Below are 18,867 nucleotides of genomic sequence, written 5' to 3' on the forward strand. Positions count from 1 at the left end.
CTGCCAGCAGTGCTACGAACATACATACCTAAAAGCAAGGACCTGGAGTCTGCTGCTACTGTACCTACTGTACCTACTGTACCTACTTTACTCTGACACTTGAGACTTCACACTAGCCCCCCTCTCCCCGATCTTACATCTCTATGCAAACTCCAACCGTGAGGCTTTCAACCTCATACTTTTGACTGATCTGACTACAGAGTCAAAATCACCAACCAGAGTTATTTCAAATGCAGGAAACCGTCTCTGAGTTATGATACCTGAAAAAAATTTAAGATCTTGCGATAACCTTATTGAAGACGATGTGAATATTTAGCACTACAGCATCTGTCGTAAGTAGAGGCAACCATGACGATCGAGTTAGAAGAACCCCCACTTACCCAGGATAACAAGCAAGTTTTCAAAGACTTGCTTGGAGGTACCATGGGTGGTATTGCGCAAGTTTTGGTAGGACAACCCTTTGATACCGTCAAAGTCAGATTGCAATCAGCTCCAGAAGGTACTTATAATGGAGCTCTTGACGTTATTAAAAAGCTTTTGGCTAATGAAGGTCCTAAGGGTTTCTACAAGGGTACATTGACACCTCTTGTCGGAGTCGGTGCTTGCGTGTCAGTTCAGTTTTCTGTAAATGAATACATGAAGAGATACTACGATCAGAAATTGCAAGGAAGACCTTTGTCGTTATTACAATTCTTCAATTGTGGTGCTATAGCAGGTTTTGCTAACGGCTTTTTAGCTTCTCCAATTGAGCACATCCGTATCAGATTGCAAACACAGACTGGTGCTGTCAAGGCTTTCAATGGTCCAATCGATTGTGCTAAAAAGATCTATCAATCTAATGGGTTAGGCCATGGTATTTACAGGGGTTTAGTTCCAACATTGTTCAGAGAATCCGTTGGTTTGGGAATTTACTTTGCCACTTATGAAGCCTTGATTGCCAGAGAATTAAGAAACGACAAGTCTATCGTTAGACAGGACATTGCCAGTTGGAAATTGTGTGCTTTCGGTGGTTTATCTGGATACACTTTATGGATTGGTATCTACCCCGTTGATGTCATCAAATCAAAGCTTCAAACTGACTCATTAAGTAAACCCGTATACAAGGGTTCTATTGATGTAGTGAAGAAAGTCTTCGCAAGTAGCGGCATCAAGGGATTCTACCGTGGTTTCATTCCAACTATTTTGAGAGCTGCTCCAGCCAATGGTGCTACATTCGCGGTGTTTGAAATCACTATGAGGTACTTGGGTTAATAATTCAACCACTCCTATGTAAATACACTAATTTTCTGTCCCAATACTTCGGAATGTTTCAGAAATTATACAATAATACTTCATAGATATTTATTCGCAACAGTACGAATATCAAAAGGGCTCCTTGTCGTTAACATGGCTCATTTTGATAAGCCGTTGTATTAATAAACATAGAAATAAATGATATTATATTAAATAGTAGCTGTATAGTAATCCGTATATCCCAGTAAGTGAAAATGATGCAAATGATAAATGCATCATAGTGTATCGTAAGTCGTAGATCATTCTCTTTTAGTTAGATGGTTAGCACCTTCTGGATGCATCTCAAAATCCGATCCCATTCCATGAATATTCTCGCATTGATTATTTTCATTTGCATAAAGTTCTTCAACCTCGTCATCTTCATAGTCTTGTGGTCGTATAACCTTTATGAATTCGACGAAGTCCATCATATACTCTCCATTGAACTCATAGCAATCTGTACCCAACAATTCAGCAGCTTCTAAATATGAAATTTCAGGAGCAGGTTTGTCTGTTGGGGTCATTTGAGATTCTTCATCAACCTCTCCCTTGCCCTTGGCTCTCAAGCTTTCTTCCCTCATCCTTCTGTTGAAGTTTTTGTCAATCCTTAAATGCAACCCTGGAATGAGATCTATCAAATACAAGAAGACACACGTAAGTATAAAAACGTACGAAGACGTCACTACACATCCCAACACCTGATAACCCAACTGCTTCCAATGTCCCTCAACCCATCCTCCTTGAGAATTGTATTGCTTGTTAGCAAAAATACCAGTCAATAATGACCCGACTATTCCAGCAATACCATGTATCGCAAAAATATCCAATGCATCATCAATTCTGAAGAAGTACTTCAATCTGGTAGAAAGGTTACACACTACCGCTCCCACGACACCAAAAACGAAACTTTTCCAAAATTCGCTTGGAGATGAGACATACCCACCGCCCGGTGTAATGACAACCAACCCTGTCATTACACCAGAAGAGAAGGAAATCATCGAGAATTTTCTCCTTGCTATGAAGTTCGACTTGCTTTCACGGTAATGTTGGTTCAACAAAACCCCTGTTTCTGAAATCACAGGAATCAAATTGGTACCACGAGGGCTAATACCTTCGTTTAAATCCAACGGTGCTGTTACTGGTTGTGGTTCTTGCAAGGTGGTTCCTTCGAGTGGTATAGAGGAGTAGTAATAATCAATCAGCATCCACACTATGCCACCCACGCATGAACAAAGAATAGTGTTCACAAAGATATATAATGAGTATACCGAGAACTTGAAGTCACATCCTCCAACAAAACCAACCCAGCCGCAAGCAACCAAAAATGTACCAAATATGATATGGCCCGTATTTATGTTTCTGTAATTATACAATATTTTAGGGTTACGTGGTCCTAACATGTAAGAGTAGGCCAAACTTGTGAAACCGCTGACTACGTGGATACAGTTTCCACCAGCAAAATCCAAAACTGGGAGCTTATTTAAATCCACGGAAAGCCAGCCGTTGGGATTCCAGAACCAATACGTTATTGGATTGTAGATTATAGTTGACCAGCAAAATAAGAAAACAAGCATCGGAAGAATCCGACCTCTTTCAGCAATACAGCCTGGGAATGTCAACCCGGCGCATATGACCTTGAAGAGTCCATTAAATAGGAAATGATTTAAGGAAAATATGTCTCCTCTGGTATTAGTGTAAATGGAAGTTATGGAAACTCTGAGGTGCCTCAATACAGCATAATCTAGGTTTCCGATGAATTTATTTTCTGCTTTAGAGTAGCATAGCGAATAGCCCCATATGAACCAGTCTATGAATACCAACGGTGTTAACAATATAGGAAGAGCAAACATCGTCATAGAAGACCTTCTCTGGGTCAACCCTGAGTAGAAGAATGCTATACCGACCACCACAATAGGAAGTAGCGATGTGCAATATATCATGTACAACGAGTTTAGCCCCGCTCGGATATCCACCAACTGTCCATCCTCAGACATGTTGGAGCTGTCACTACAGTTTTACTGGAAGTTATGGAGACCTTTTCCTGACTGATTTTACCACAGTTATTTATCCAACTTTTGTTGCTTCCTCTTCTGTCCTTGTCTCAAACTGAAAAAGAAGTCACTTCCGATAGTCCTAATTTTTTTTTTTCCACAACGCTCGGTGACGCTACCACCGATCAATTTAAACATGGGCTATATGCACAAATGGATCTATTGGTTACAGGCAGGAGTCAGCCTTTCCAGCAGAAGTCGTTGAAACAGCGACGGCAGATGGATGGAGATGGAAGGTGGCTTATTTGAGATGGTGTGGACCGATTAAGGTTGGATCTGTCGAAAGCCCGCTTCAACACCGCACAGCTGAAGCACACGGCATAGTATGCGGAATTCAGATAGGTAGCCACATTGTACCCGTTGGCTATCATAGCCGCGGTTTCCTCTTTTGTATAGCTGAGTTGGAATGTGGAGGTGTTCGCGTTGTAGCCGTAGTTACCATTAGAGTAGAACACTATAAGTGGAGGAAGAAAGTCGTTTTTAGAGAAAAACGGGTCAGAGGCGGGCCTGGTCAGGTTTTGGCTGCTATTGGTTGTAGTTGTAAAATTTCTGAAATCTCCGTTGTGGGTCATATCGGGGTAATCATCGTATAAATCGCAGCCAAGGAAAATCGGTCTTTCGTTCAAATGTTGTGCAATCATTTGTTCTCTGGTAGGGACCTTTGGAAATGCATATTTCACCGTAGTAGCTCCTGTAAAATTGTAGCCACCTCTTTTAGGCTCTTGCCGTTCGGGTAACGTAAAAGATGGAAGTTCTATGGTCAGAGCATTGTTATGATATCTTTCCTTAATCCTCTTCAAAGTGGTCCCGTTTGGGTAATTGAACATGTCAGCAGTGACATCAAGTGCTATTATGAGATCAACTTCTCTGGCTGAAACCAAGAAAGGCTGAAATGGAATATTCTGGCCATCATCTCCGCCATCAACTAGATATAAGTGCTTGTTCTCGGATACGCTTCTTCCCCTGTTTTCACGATTTGTATAACCGTAAAATGGATTGGGCGAGTATAGTGCATAATCAGGGTGTAGTTGGGGATCGACTAACGAATTGAACTCTGAACTCAAGCCGAAAGGCTTAAGGATTTTTTCAATCGCTAGAGAAGTGTCCAGCTTAATATTCATTAATAACTGATAAACATAGACGAATATGTGATTAAACAACAGGGAGGAAGTTCCTGTAAGAAATCCAACATTATCAAACCCTGAAATGCACTTCGACATGTTCGAATTCCCGATACGAAGAGTTGACTTTCCATTTGTAAGTTTGGTCCCCAAGAATTTAATAGGAATGAATGCTCTGAGATATGAATCCCATGAACCAAATTCGTAGGGGGTGAACTCATACAAATGTGAGTCCAAGTTTGACTCAATGAAACGAGGGTCCTTTTCCACCGTGCAAATTATAGGGAATGGCTGTTGAAATGACTTAAAAGATTCAAGTTTTGTGCTAGCTGTCATTGTAGCTCCTGGGGTTCTTGCTGAGTTTGTAAAGATTCTTCTAGCTAGCGCTCGTCCCCAGTAGTCAGTTAGAGAAATATGAAATCCTGCTTTCCGCTTATCTCTTACCTCTATCTGTAATTCCTTGTAATATTCAAATACCCTCTTGATAGAATCTTGATCACTGCCTTTCTGTATTGGCGTCTTGTTGGTGGAGTTTGTTCCTTTTATAAAGATTGACTTTAGGAACTTATCAATCATTGAATTGGCTTCTTTGTCTTCTTTATTAGTCTTCTTAGTGACACCTTGGTTCTTGATTGCAGCTGCTTTGTCACTGTTGGTGCTACTTTTTTTGAAAATGTTAAACAAGCTTTTAAAGAAGGAGGTACTCTCGTATTCTTTAGATGACTCAAGTTGGGATATTTTGGAGCAGTCCCCATCACTCAGCTGTATCTGGATCTTATCCTGAAAGGTCTTGGGATCAAAATTCGGTACCCCTTCTAGCAATTGATGCTCAACATCCCACATTTTAAACGTGTCCAAGGATAGTATTGGTTTAAAATCATTGACCAAATTACTCATCACCAACCATGAACCGCCAGAGATTCCCCCAATGTAAGTGGAAGCTTGAAGTACACCACCTAATACTTTTGCAGAAGCTGGATTCCGTATGTCAAATGCAGAGAGCATGCCAGCACCAATTAACATTGATCTGTATCCTCCTCCAGAAATGGCAATTGCAATCTTAATGGGTCTTTCTTGGCTGCTGAGAAATCTTTTATGATTAAAACCGGGCAAGCTATTTCTCGATAGTAACTCTAATATTGCATCCAGAGTTATCTTGTTTCTCTCATATACATAGTTCTTCTCCTCGGCACAGAGTTCCTATCATATTAGTACCATTAGTCTCCACTAAATCATTCCAATGGAATTACATACATTGTTGGCTTCTCTTATTAGAGACGTTGATGGGCATAAAACCGTGTACGGTGAATATGATAAGTTCCACAGATATTGAGCACTTGTGCCAAACCAAGATCCATTAGCCTTTAACAATCGATCATTGGTAATGTAGGTCAAAGAACTATTTCTAGTAAATTTTGAACTCTCATTCTTCCAAATTCCACTGTAAGCAATGCTGAACTCCGTAAGAAGGACTATCACAAGTACTAGTTGTATTATCATCTTTGCCGCCTATTATTTCGCTAATCATCTTTCAAGTTGAAGCTGCAAAATTTTACTTTTATATGTACGTAGTAGCGCGGTCTCTAAATCAGAGAGAAACCGCTGCTTATAACAATAACAACAACTACGATTACAATTAAGCTGAGGAATCATCCTCATTTGTTTGATCAAAAGATAAATTTTATAAAACAATCTATTATATTAAATAAAGAAATAAACAATTAAGTAGCAAGACTATTTAGAAAACGAAGCAATGATGATGCAGATGCGTTTAGAGCTCTTCATCAGAAGAGACGTAGTCATCACCCAATTCCTTCTTCTTCTTCATTCTCTCCTTCTTCTTCTTTCTTAATTCGGCGGAAGACAACTTCTTCTTCTTCTTGGCAGCAGCAAGCTTGTTACCCATAGCATCGAATTTGTCTTCTTCGTCACCGTCCTTCTCGGTCAATCTTGGACCGGCACCTTGACCTTGAACCCAGTTGTGACCGGATGGAGTCATCTTACCGTCTAAGACGGCCCAAACTTCCTCAGTAAGATCCTTGGTGAATTCAGCAGAGTGAGTAATGATAACAATACCACCCTCGAAAGCCTTCAAAGCCTTAGACAAAGCTCCCAAAGAGTCTCTGTCCAAGTAGTTAGTTGGCTCATCCAAGACGATCAAATGAGGTCTTTGCCATGTACAAGCAGCCAAGACCAACTTGACCTTTTGACCACCAGATAAACCTCTGATTCTGGAGTGGGAAACTAATTCAGCTTCCAAACCCAACATAGCACAGTGCTCTTCGATCTCCTTTCTGGTCAATGGTCTGAATTGACCGGAAGCCAAAGCTTCCTTCATGTCGACCTCGGCGACCAACTTGGAGTGGGTATCCATCAACTCACCTCTTGGCAACCAAGTGTTGTCAACAGACATCATTGGAACCCATCTCTCGTTCTTCATACCGACGTTTTCACCCAACATCCAAGAACATTCGTACTCATAAGAGTTCTTGAACTTTCTTCTGGCGTGAATACCTTGGATTCTTCTTGGGGTACCTTCGACCTTGAAGATCTTGTTCATGTTTTGCTCATCGGCTTCGTTGATTTGTCTAGAAGCTCTGTCCATGGTCTCTCTGTCCTCACCGGTTTGGAATCTCCATTGAATGTACTCAGATGGGGTTTTGTCCAAGTGGTTATCGATGTGAGCGAAAGCATGTTGCTTAATGTAAGCGATACGACAGTTCTCGTGGACGTAGACTTCACCTTCAGTTGGTAACAACTCACCAGTCAAGACGTTAATCAAGGTAGACTTACCGGCACCGTTTGGACCAATGACGGCAATTCTGGAAGATAAAGAACACTGGAAGTTAATGTCTTGAATTTGTGGCTTAGTAGTACCTGGGTATTGGAAAGTCATGTTAGAGACCTTGACAATAGCCTTTTGCTTGGTCTTGACACCCTCCAAGAAACCTGGCTCTGGGAATCTGAACTCCAAGTCGGAAGCACCTAACTCGTAGTAAGATTGAGCAGATGGGCACTTCTTGACGAACTCAGATAAGTTACCCTTGTACTTTCTCAACTTGAAACCTTCGTAGTGAATAATGTATTGGGTGACCTTGTCCAAGAAACCGGAGTCGTGGGAAACAATGATGGAAGTGATACCACAAGTGTTCAAGTAGTTGACTAACCAAGCAACGTTAACAGTGTCCAAATGGTTAGTTGGCTCATCCAACAACAAGATATCAGCGTTCTTCAACACAGCTCTGGCAAGAGCCAACTTCATCTTCCAACCACCAGATAAGGATTGAATTGGCATCTTGATCATCTCGTCAGAGAAGTTGAACTCAGTCAACTTGGCAACGACAGCTTCCTCAGTTAAACCGACCTCACCATCTTGGATGACGAATTCAGAGACAGTGGTGTCAGCGTGGGTACCATCAATGTCGTGCTCGACGTAAACGGTCTTACATTCTTCTTGGGTTGGGAAACCTTCGACTTGACCGTTAGCAATAGCTCTCATCAAGGTAGACTTACCGGCACCGTTTGGACCACACAAACCATATCTTCTGTTTCTCTTCAATCTGAATTGGGTCTTGTTCAACAAGATCTTGGCACCGTAAGCCAAAGAGAACTCACAGTTACATAAGTCTTCACCCTCGTCTTCCTCGTCTTCGAAGGATGGAGGTTGTGGGATGTTGTCGATAGCTCTCTTTCTGAACTCTTCGATAATCTCCTTAGCTTCCTTTTCGTGCAAGAAGATGGTAGCGAATGGCAAGATGTTGTGTAACCAAGCTTCTGGTTGGATTTCTCTCTCGTCAACCAAGTCACCAGCAATAGCGGCAATGTAGTTCAAAGCTGGAGCAAATCTATCACTGACAGTTTTCTTTTCTTGTTCTAACAACTTGGTCAATTCGTTCAAGGTAACAGCAATGTCACCAGCAGTAGAAACCTCTGGGATGGAGTCGTCTTCACCGACGGCACCAACTCTCTTCAAGGTGTTCAAAGCTCTTTGGGTGACTTCACGGGCTTCTGGGTCAGCAACGGTAGCAAAGTTACCCTTCAAGGATGGCAACAAAGTGGACAAGAAAGGAGCAACAACTTGTGGGTCCTCGACCAACTTACACATGTTGTCAACAATGACAGCGGCCTTTCTCTTGATGGCAGTGTCACGCTCAGCTAAACCTCTGGACAACAATGGGGCCATGATGGAAAGAGTGGCCATGGTAACTTCGGAAACGAAGGTGGTGGCACCTAACAAGTGAACGGTTTCTGGAACCTCAGTTGGCTTGGCAATACACTCGATCAACTTTGGAATAAACTTCTCGATATCCTTGTTGTCAATGGTCTCAGTGGACTTGGTCATAGTGGCAGTAGCAGCCTCCTTGACTTCCTTCTTGGTGTCCCACATAGCTTCAGAAAGAACTGGGATCAACTCAGGCATTCTCAAAGCGATCTGGTCCTTGGCAGTGTCAACCAATTGGGAAATGGATCTCAAGATAGCAATCTTCTCAGTCCACTTGTTGGTGGAGTTCAAGTTGTCAACCAACTTTGGCAAGATGGCCTTGACAGCTGTTGGGGTGATAGCAGTGGCAATGGCAAGAAGAGCGTTGGAAGCAGCCTCTTGGATCTCCTTGTTCTTGTCACCGGCTCTGCTGGCAACATCGGAAACCAAGTCGACGACAAATGGCTCGACACTTGGGGACAAAGCGTTGGTGGAAGCAATGTGCTTGTAGGCAACCAAAGCAGCAATGCTGACAGCGGAATCCTTGTTGTTGAGCTGCTTCTTGAAGTCCTTGAAGAACTCGACTGGAACGTCGTGTTCAACGATGGACAGGTTCAAGAAGGATGAGATGTTGGAGGCAGCTTCATCCTTGTTCTCAGCAACCTGGAGCTTGCTCAAGAGCTCGGAGAGCACCTCAGTAGAGTATTTAGATTCACTGGCAGCAGACATTTTCCAATGTTGTGTAACACTCCAAAAAGAAGAAGAAGAAGGTCGACGTTACTAAATCCAGTGGGAAAATTTTCCTTAAATAAAAGAATCACCACTGTAACTGGAAGAGTTACCCTGCCCATCCTACCAGAAAAATTTTCACTGTATGCCATAATCTCATCAGAAATTCGAAAATTTAATTGAGCCGCACGCCGCACGCCGCACCCGAGGGCACGCGCAGGAGTCAGTGTTTAGGTGCCAACGGGTTTCTTTTGGGGTGAAAAGAAAGAAAAGAAACATTAGTGTGAGATGGTATGTAGGATTGTAGGTGGTAGGTAGGTAAAAGATGAGATGTGAGATGTGAGATGCGAGATTGAGATGTGATGAGATATTTTGAGGCTGTTCATGGGACATGGGGTAGTCGTGAAGCGTAAGAGTGTAGAAGGAAGAAAGGAGTATATATGGTGGTAATGGGCAGTGGCAGTGAAAACTGGTAGTGGTAGTGTAAATGTAATGGTGATGCTGCTGGCCATGGATAGGAAACGGTTACAATGTTTCCCGCCTGGAATCCGGAACCCTTTGGACCCAACAGGGTAAAGTTTTGTCTGCCTAGCTCTGTGCGTAAAAATGCGTACATAATAGGTTTTGTCTGGTGTATGGTTGGCCCGCGCTGAAAATATCAATAGAGTTTCTTTTTCGGATCGGTCACATGCACCCAGAACTGGGTTAGCTAGTGGTCTTGACAGGTGTCAGGAATCCAAAGGTGCTGCGATGGGTGTAGTTCCGTGTTGTATAGACGGCAATGGGCTCAATTAGTGTACAGCAATGACATTTCACAATTGGAGTAGAAATGCTATCTCTGATGTTAACCAAGAGGGGTAAAATATGGCTATAATTGGGATTACAAATGATACCTGGATATCCAGCAGCTCAAGCTATCTATTCCAATTGCGGTAGAATGACTTGGTCGTGAGATGTTGCATTTATAATATTCATTGACTTTGCATTCATCGTCTCTGGCAGCGAGTTGGTCGATTAACTGACCCCCAAGTGAATTGAATCCATGATGCTCCTGAAAGACTCGCTCAAACACGAAATTCCACATCCAATAACTAATTAAAGTCCTTCCTCCACCTTTAAGCCAGGTTTTAGTATCTGCAAGGATTTTTAGAGCATCTAGTACATCAGCAGACCTAGTTGCAAAACTTTCTCCAGAGTTCCATTTATAGCCGCATCTCATTGACTCGTATACAGTCGGCAGGTTTGTGAGCCGAACTTCCTGTTCCGGTTTTTACGCAGGTATGGGCACGTGAGCCATATGGAATACTAAGAGTCCAGTATAGATCCACGTTCAACATATTTCCTAATTTCCAATGTGTATCACCGATTATTGTCAATTGGGCGTGAAAGGATTGTTGTAAAGCATCAGTTCGACTAATCTTTTGATGAATATACCTTTGATTTTTGTGGTTGCCCCTCCATGCATATCAGACGCGTATGCCTAGACATCTACAGTAGGAGATGATCCGGTTGGTTGATCCCTTGTAAAAATGGCAGCAGACTAGTCTGCCATTCTCGACCTTATTTGTCCCTTATCTAATGGAACCTTCTATTAAGAGTATAATCTTGGAGATTGCGATAAGGCCCATGCTCATGTTCTTCAAGAACTTGCAATATATATAGACCTGTATGGATGGTCCAGATAGTTCTTTGTACGCACACCCCGTTTTTACTGTTAGCTGCTAAGACATGTGCATAGAGATTTAGGCAATCATCTTGTTTTCTTGACTAATCCACCGCATTTAAATCTGGATTAAGCAATAGCTTATTACAGAATCATGATTGAAGCATTTAGCCGAAGTTAGTACCACCATAGATGTGACACCGTGTCAGTAAATATTACAGGCATCAATGATGCAAAAATCATCAGTATCATCATTAAGGAACTGAAAACTTTTTTGGCTATTTTTCGCCTTTAATACTGGGCACCAATGGCTCTGTTTTCAAGTTCTACCCCCATTGAAGCAGGTCTTAAAAGCAATACAAGCTAATATTTTCTTTCATACCACTCCATCATGATAGTCACCTTTGCACTCATTTCACTCATATTATGGGACACCATATATTTTCCAGTTAGCAGGTTACAAATAGTGGGACGGGGCACCCTGCGGCTGCAAAATCTAGTCTTCGAACATTTAGACCATAAGAACCAGCTTAATCCGTAGAGTAATGTTTAACTCACTTGGACAATATTATTAATGCAGTCCCCCCTCTCTGTTTGTGCCTTCTTGGCTCCATTGGTTCCTTCCTCAGGTCGTTCTGGTTACATTTTGCCGGGCTGGGCGCTTATATTTAAGATGCATAACTCTCATACCAGATTACCTATCGTCTATAATTTTGCCCCGACCATTTTCAATTTGTTCTCTGTATATTGTTATTATGCTCTTTGACGGCGTATCTGTACGCGGCCTCTTGGTCTATAGGCATCTGAGATGCGACGAAGGTTATGGAAATCGCGTGGTCTCCACATTGCACCATTCATCGCTAGTACCCCCTCAAGCGAGAAAATCGCACCATTCGCTAATCCACAGACACACAAGACACGATCTGCATCACCTTAACAAAGAACCGCTGGACGTTGAAGAATCTAGACGTTGGAGCAACCCGTACCCTCAGCATGTCGCAGTCGCGCCACTCACCATTGTCAATAATACTGACAGCTCTATGGTGTTCTGGTTATGGTTTTGGTTTTCCGTGGGACTGTATTCTTCGAGATGCTGTTCTAATACTTTCGATTAAATGGTGCACCGGTACAGCGGCCTCGTATTTTTTTATCTGCTTGTTGCCTGTTTGTAGTGAGCGCTTCTTAAATAGAGTATTGTTGCTTGCATCTTTTTACATCACTATTAGTAATTGACAGTTACTCTTTTACTGTGATCAGTAGCTATCGGGATTTCTCCACATGTTAATAGATAAAGAAACAAGATACGATAGACAGCTCCGGTTGTGGGCAACCACGGGTCAATCCAACCTCGAAAGCTCTCATATATGTCTTATTAATGCCTCGTCTACGGGATCAGAAATCCTCAAGAATTTGGTTTTACCAGGCATAGGAGAGTTCACCATAATAGACCACCGCTACGTGTCGTCACGAGACTTATCAGGAAACTTCTTTCTTAAACACAGAGACTTGGGTAAGGGTCTAGCTGAGGCAATTAGTGTTAATCTCAACGAGTTGAACACTGATGTCAAGGGCCATTCTATCAATAGAAACATCAGAGCTATCCTCGAAGAAGAGTCACCCGAATTCTGGGACACCTATAACGTGGTAATAGTGAGTGAGTACATCTCCGGTCTAGATATTCTTAAGGAGATCTTGTGGAAGAAGAGAATTCCTTTGCTCATTGTCAATACGGTTGGTTTCTACGGCTCTCTCAATTTAATTGCAAATGAAATAACCGTCATAGAGACACATGACCCATCAAGGCTATACGACTTAAGAATAGATAAGCCATGGCCTGAATTACAACAGTTTGTGGATTCAATTGACCTAGACGCTTTGGATGATACCGATCATGCACATATTCCATATATAGTTATTTACATCAAAGCTTTGGACTCTTGGAAGCAGGACCATAACAATCAGGCTCCACAGAACTACAACGAGAAGAAACAGTTCAGAAAATACATAGAACTGCTTTCTCGAAACATCAACCTCGAGGCAAATTTCATCGAGGCATCCAATTCAATCCACCGTGCATTACAAAAGACTGAAATCCCAAACTCTATACAGAAATTATTTGAAAAGGTAAATATCTTGGATGAGAATCTCACTTCATCTACTCCAATCTTTTGGATTTATATAAAAGCATTAAAAAGATTTGTGGAACTTAATAATTACCAGTTGCCACTACCAGGAAAATTGCCCGACATGGCATCTGATACCACAAATTACGTCAAATTGCAAACATTGTACCGCGAAAAGGCAAAGAGGGATCAAGAGTTATTCACGGCTGAAGTTATCCGCATATTGAATGCTTTGGGACGGTCAAAAGATGAAATAAGTAACGAATCCATAACGAGTTTCTGCAAGAATTCTCAATTATTGTTTGTTACTCAGGGTTCGAAGAAATTATACACTTCAACTCTAGTTCAAGAATTATTGGATAACACTAATGAATCTAACAAGGAGAATTTCAACACGTTAGGAATCTACTTTTCTATATTAACTTTCAACTTATTCACTGAAAAGTACCGCCGGGCGCCAAGTTTGAAAGATTTGGAATTCTTCAAGATGTTGTTCATTGAGGAATTCATGGTTTCTCCACCAGTTCCCTCTGCCATTGAAGCGACGTTCAAAGAAACCTTGAGTCACAATACGCGTAGCTACCATAACCTAAGCAGTTTAATGGGAGGTGTGGTAAGTCAAGAAGTTCTTAAGCTAGCCACTGCTCAATATACTCCGCTAGACAATCTTTTCGTTTTTGACGGTGTTCGATCGATTAGTGAGAAATGGAAAATATGAGTGGTTGTACGTGTGAATGGTTTGTATTTAGTCTATCTATTTCAATCTAGAAATTCTGGCAAGGTATTAATTGTCCAATATAAAGCTCCTACTATATCTATTGTATGTAACCCGTTATCATAAATCATCAAAGGAGCCTTGCATTCCACTAGAACTGGATTTGGCTTTTTTATTACTTTTCACAATATCCTTCCAGTCAACTTCTGTCTCCTCGTCTTCCGAAGATTCTTCCATAATTTGTTTCTCTATAGCATCCCTCTTTCTTTTCATCTTTTCTCTTCTTTCCTGTCTGGTTTCCTTCGTTTCAACTTTACTTGACCAAGCCTCATTCTTCACCTTGAGTTCCTTTCTTCTCTTGGCATCCAGTATCTTCTTTTGCTTTTCAGCCTCTAAATTGTCCAATCTCGATTTTTCTTTCTGCTTATCAGCATATGCATAGTTGTCCATATTAATTGGCTCTCCAAGCCAAGCATCTTCTGGCATGTCTTCTTTTGGAATGAACTTTGCTTCTGGCATTTTTGGCAATCGCAAGAGCCCATACATTCTAGCTATTCCGAGATAGTCGAGGGATTGATATCTAAAAATTGAAGAAGCCATATGCTTAGTATAGTACCTGACAAATCCCACATATGATTTGATAGCTATTTCGTGACGAGATCTATCATCAAGCATGAAATTTCTCAACTTGTTCTGGAACTTAATATGTTCAGTAGTTTCTAACTTAGGTGGCTCCATTTGCAGCATAGTGACACCCTTGACATCCATAAATCCAATGTAATCTTCTTCTGTGCTGTTTTCATTCAACATAACAATTGCTCTTCCCACTTTGTTAGCTCTTCCTGTTCTGCCACATCTGTGCAAAAATACGTCTGGGTCGATCGGAGGGTCTATTTGTATAACTAAGTCAACATCTGGCACATCTATTCCTCTAGCAGCAACATCGGTAGTCATTAAAATATGCTTACTGATAGAGGCGTCACCTTCGGTGAAACCTGATAAGGTTCTCAATCTTGGTTTGGTAGCAAGCTGTCCATGCAAGGAATAAAACTTAAATTCTTCTTCTTCTTTCTCGTCATTTACTAACTTATGAAAGACTGAATAGAAGTACTTCACTGAAGTACAAGTTGGAAAGTATACGATACATTTTTTGTATCTATATTCATGCAAAATTTTGATTAATGTGGTGATCTTCCTTTCTGGGTTGATCATCAAGTAGGATATGTGTAATGAAGATGGAGCAGAATTACCATTGGACGACTTCGACTTGACTGCAACTTTAACAGGGTTATTCATACCTGTTCTGAAAATAGTATTTCCTGCGGCCGAAATCGTGGCAGAGAATAGCCCTGTACGACGTTGTTTAGGCAAACGTTTAAGGATATTGACAACGTCTTTTTCGAACGAAAAGTCCAACAATTTGTCAGCTTCATCCAAAATAGCTATTTCCACGGAATTTGTCTTTACGTACTGGGATGATAAGAAATCCAACATTCTTCCTGGGGTTGCAATCAAAATTTGGGGTCTATCATTTAAGAAACGATCTAGGTCCTCTCTGACTGTAGACAAAGACCCCACCAATAATTGAGTTTTGATGGGAGTTACGTCCTCTGGGAGATATTCAAGAACGCTGGTGAACACAGATTGAATCTGGCTAGCCAACTCTCTTGTTGGCGATAAGATGATTGAAAGCATATGACCACGCTTTACTGGATCTGGTTGTTCTCCTTCCTCATCCACATTATATAAACGATTTGACACCTTCTGTAGCACCGGGATTGCAAAGGAGAGAGTTTTACCCGACCCCGTTACCGATTCCACAACGACATCTTTGTTCCCACTAAGCAAGGGAATAGTCGATGCTTGAACTGGAGTCATGGTTGGAAACCCCAAAGACTTGATAGCCTCACGGATCCACGGGTGCAAATCGCACCTGAGGTTTTCCCAAGATAATGAACCCTTCTGAGCTTCCATATTATACTATTTACAGAACTTAACAAACGTGACTATCTCTGACCTCCAAGTTATTCTCTATCTCAAATCAAATCTCTAATTAATCTCACCTCTTCTCTTCTCTTCTCACTAATCCATGAAAATTATCCACTGCAAAATTTATTTGGTTCCAAAATTTCCACTCACAGAAAAAATATATTTCGAGATGAGTCTGCAAATTCAAAGTTTAAATTGACAGTGAGAGCATATCATTTTTTTGGTATTGGACAGAACAGTAGAAGGACTTGTATGCTAAGATATAGAAGTTCTGCTTCGTGGATGATGTTCAAGAGGACATTTAGCAGCGTGTTAAAATCGGAAATGGGGCAGAAAGTTAGCAGTGGGTCCGCTAGTGGAGACTATGATAAATGGTCAAAAGATCAGCTTATCGAGAGAATCAAGGAATTGGAGACAAACCAGGATTCGAAGCCAATGAGTGCTTGCTCGTCGGAAGATACCATAGTTTCTCCAGTAACACCTGTGGTGGACGCTTCAGCATTAAAGGCAACATCTGTAGCCTCTAGCCCCATTTCTTCTGTAAGATCTGTTACCCCAGTGGATGTTCAGGCACCTTCAACTAAGAAGCAGAAAACTATCCGTCCCTTTGACATGAGCAAGTATAGCAAGAGATTCATTGCTCTAAGATTTGCATATCTAGGCTGGAACTACAACGGGTTGGCCTTCCAGCAAGAACCAACGCCTTTACCTACAGTTGAAGAAGTAATCTTGAAGGCTATGGCCCTTTCGAAATTGATCTCTGAACCCACTCCTGACAGTTGTAAATTCAGCCGTTGTGGCCGTACAGACAAAGGTGTTAGTGCTATGAACCAAGTCATATCCTTAGAAGTGAGATCTTCATTGACTGAAGAAGAACAGAAATTAAAGGAAAATGACAATAAGGAATTGAAATATATGTCTATGATAAACTCTTTGTTACCTCCAGACATAAGGATGACCGCTGTTTGCTTGAGACCACCGGAGAAATTTGATGCCAGATTCAGCTGTGACTATAGGCATTACCGTTATCTCTTCAAGAAGCAAGGACTTGACATTGACATTATGAATGAGGCTGCTAAAAGATATGAAGGTGGCCATGATTTCAGAAACTTCTGTAAAATCGATGGATCTAAACAAATTACAAACTATAGAAGAGAAGTTCACTCCGCCAAAATACTTCATCTCAAGGACGACTTCTACTTCCTTGACTTGAAAGGGTCGGCATTTCTTTGGCATCAGGTCCGTTGTATGATGGCCATGTTGTTTTTGATCGGCCAAAAGTTGGAAAAACCAAGCATTATAGATGATTTGTTCGACATAGAAAAATTTCCAACAAAGCCAGTTTACGAAATGGCAAATGAAATTCCATTGGTATTGTATGATTGTGTATTCCCAGAAATGGAATGGATAAATGCCGTTGCTGCAGACGGAATGAAGAAATATTTCAAGCATTTAGCAGTCTTCAGAGGCATCACTCTCGACTATCAAACTAAGGCCAATGTTATTGGTTTAATGGAACCATTGGTTATGGAAGGATCGGAAGAAGTTGTTAACACTCCGTTCAGAGGCACAATGAATGTAGGAGATGGTGCTGGTCGTAATTACACCAACTACGTTCCAATCGAGAAAAGAGATCTCGGTGAGTCATTTGTGGTTAAAAATCGTAGACATAAAGAGAAGAAGAGACTCAGAGCCATTGCCAACAGTCTAGCAAACAGTGAGGCTATTAGCAGAGCAGACAGTGAAGTTAATAGTGAAGTTAACAGCGAGGTTAACAGCGATTACGCGGACACGCCTGAAAACAAGCTGTAAATGAAAAAGTCATCAAAGTCTCGTGTAAATAGTATGTACAATAGAAGTTTCTAATATATCTTTAACTAGAGATCCACGATGGCTCCCAGTACTGCCACTCGGCCCCCTCGCCTTGTGAATCAACCCATAAAAATCCGTTCATTATCATTTCGTCTATAACAGTCTTACATCTCAACTTGTCCCATGCATAATTATCCCTGAGTAACCTATAAGTAACGTATCCGCCCATAAATCCACATAGTTCGTACACTTTCTTTTGATCATTTGAGATAGAACCACCTAGAGCTGAGGTGAACTTGAGCCATTTCTTGTCATGAATGGTCAAAATGTCATATCCCTTTCCTAGGGTATTCAAAGTTGACAATGATTTCTCTACATCACTTTCGGTGACTTCTATGTTTATGTATGAGTTTTCCCTTATAATGGACACTAATTCTTTAAGTGGGATCAAGCCTCCATTTATGTCTCTTGTCTCTTGACAAACTTCTACAATTCTCACAGCGAGACTGATAAAATAGTTATCTGATTGAGTCTTGGAACTCTGTGATTTACTGGTTTTCGAAACGGACCCTGAGTACAACAAAAGATCCAATGGGTCAATTCCCACCAGTTGGCAGATTTGGGTGAATTTATTCCTGAATTCTGAGTTCTGTTTGATTTCCTCTCCGTGTTCCCTGGCAAAGTTTACTAGCGCTGATTGGAACACCGAGAGCTGGGTAGATAGTTGATCTGTATGTCTTTCATTGAGAGACTGTCCCAACTTCGAATAAGCATCGCTATGCCAATTATTATTCATAGCGAATGCTATGTTTACAACAACAACGACAGCACCTTTCTATCTTGGGTCTACTCGGTACCTTTTGCAACAAGATGAAGATATTTAAGTAGATCTCACCCGATGCACTCTGAGATCACAATATCAATCTCCACTGTTATGTCGCTATATCAGCCAATTATTATCGCGAAATAAACACTTGCCTTTTACTAACTGGAACGGCTGTATATAGAAGTAGTGTCTACAGTGTCTACCTGTGTTTCTCTTCCTTCCCAATGAAGAATGGCAACTGTGTTTATCAATAATCCGCTAACTCCTCTTACTCCACTTCATTACTCCACCGGACTTCGCTTATTATGGATGGATTAAGCCTGTGAAGTCTAGGATTTGGTTCAGGCGCACGACTATGGATTCAG

The 18,867-nt window shown here is 41.4% G+C and overlaps 8 protein-coding genes across 8 annotated transcripts; 3 read left to right on the forward strand and 5 right to left on the reverse strand. All coding sequences in view use genetic code 12, as the record gives it.

Moving 5' to 3' along the window:
* Window positions 1–62: 62 nt before the first annotated feature.
* On the forward strand, window positions 63–1,399 carry YMC1 (organic acid transporter). The gene has a single exon (XM_064919779.1). The coding sequence runs from the start codon at window positions 349–351 to the stop codon at window positions 1,249–1,251; it is 903 nt and encodes a 300-aa protein (XP_064774884.1). The 5' UTR covers window positions 63–348; the 3' UTR covers window positions 1,252–1,399.
* Window positions 1,400–1,532: 133 nt separating this feature from the next.
* RJT20DRAFT_134120 (uncharacterized protein) lies at window positions 1,533–3,266 on the reverse strand (the record flags this gene model as incomplete). Its single annotated transcript, XM_064918276.1, has 1 exon — window positions 1,533–3,266. One exon carries the CDS (start codon window positions 3,264–3,266, stop codon window positions 1,533–1,535), a length of 1,734 nt encoding a protein of 577 aa, XP_064774885.1.
* A 118-nt stretch (window positions 3,267–3,384) lies between these two features.
* On the reverse strand, window positions 3,385–6,095 carry SPO1 (putative carboxylic ester hydrolase). Its single transcript, XM_064919776.1, has 2 exons — window positions 5,699–6,095; window positions 3,385–5,644 (listed from the first exon to the last, which is right to left on the reverse strand). The coding sequence occupies exons 1-2, from the start codon at window positions 5,942–5,944 to the stop codon at window positions 3,503–3,505; spliced, it is 2,388 nt and encodes a 795-aa protein (XP_064774886.1). The 5' UTR covers window positions 5,945–6,095; the 3' UTR covers window positions 3,385–3,502.
* A 7-nt stretch (window positions 6,096–6,102) lies between these two features.
* Window positions 6,103–7,964, reverse strand: CEF3 (translation elongation factor EF-3). The gene has a single exon (XM_064916851.1). The coding sequence runs from the start codon at window positions 7,941–7,943 to the stop codon at window positions 6,216–6,218; it is 1,728 nt and encodes a 575-aa protein (XP_064774887.1). The 5' UTR covers window positions 7,944–7,964; the 3' UTR covers window positions 6,103–6,215.
* Window positions 7,965–12,234: 4,270 nt separating this feature from the next.
* Window positions 12,235–13,937, forward strand: RJT20DRAFT_34593 (uncharacterized protein). The gene has a single exon (XM_064919777.1). It carries the CDS (start codon window positions 12,316–12,318, stop codon window positions 13,876–13,878), a length of 1,563 nt encoding a protein of 520 aa, XP_064774888.1. The 5' UTR covers window positions 12,235–12,315; the 3' UTR covers window positions 13,879–13,937.
* On the reverse strand, window positions 13,897–15,972 carry SPB4 (putative ATP-dependent RNA helicase). The gene has a single exon (XM_064916852.1). The coding sequence runs from the start codon at window positions 15,847–15,849 to the stop codon at window positions 13,996–13,998; it is 1,854 nt and encodes a 617-aa protein (XP_064774889.1). The 5' UTR covers window positions 15,850–15,972; the 3' UTR covers window positions 13,897–13,995.
* Window positions 15,973–16,077: 105 nt separating this feature from the next.
* On the forward strand, window positions 16,078–17,748 carry RJT20DRAFT_126874 (pseudouridine synthase). Its single transcript, XM_064916853.1, has one exon. The coding sequence runs from the start codon at window positions 16,117–16,119 to the stop codon at window positions 17,674–17,676; it is 1,560 nt and encodes a 519-aa protein (XP_064774890.1). The 5' UTR covers window positions 16,078–16,116; the 3' UTR covers window positions 17,677–17,748.
* On the reverse strand, window positions 17,708–18,762 carry VPS22 (ESCRT-II subunit protein). The gene has a single exon (XM_064919780.1). It carries the CDS (start codon window positions 18,470–18,472, stop codon window positions 17,738–17,740), a length of 735 nt encoding a protein of 244 aa, XP_064774891.1. The 5' UTR covers window positions 18,473–18,762; the 3' UTR covers window positions 17,708–17,737.
* Between the last annotated feature and the right edge of the window lie 105 nt (window positions 18,763–18,867).

This window comes from Scheffersomyces xylosifermentans, assembly GCF_036884685.1.
Source record: "Scheffersomyces xylosifermentans strain CBS 12540 chromosome Unknown RJT20scaffold_3, whole genome shotgun sequence".
NCBI classification, from domain to species: Eukaryota; Fungi; Ascomycota; class Pichiomycetes; order Serinales; family Debaryomycetaceae; genus Scheffersomyces; species Scheffersomyces xylosifermentans.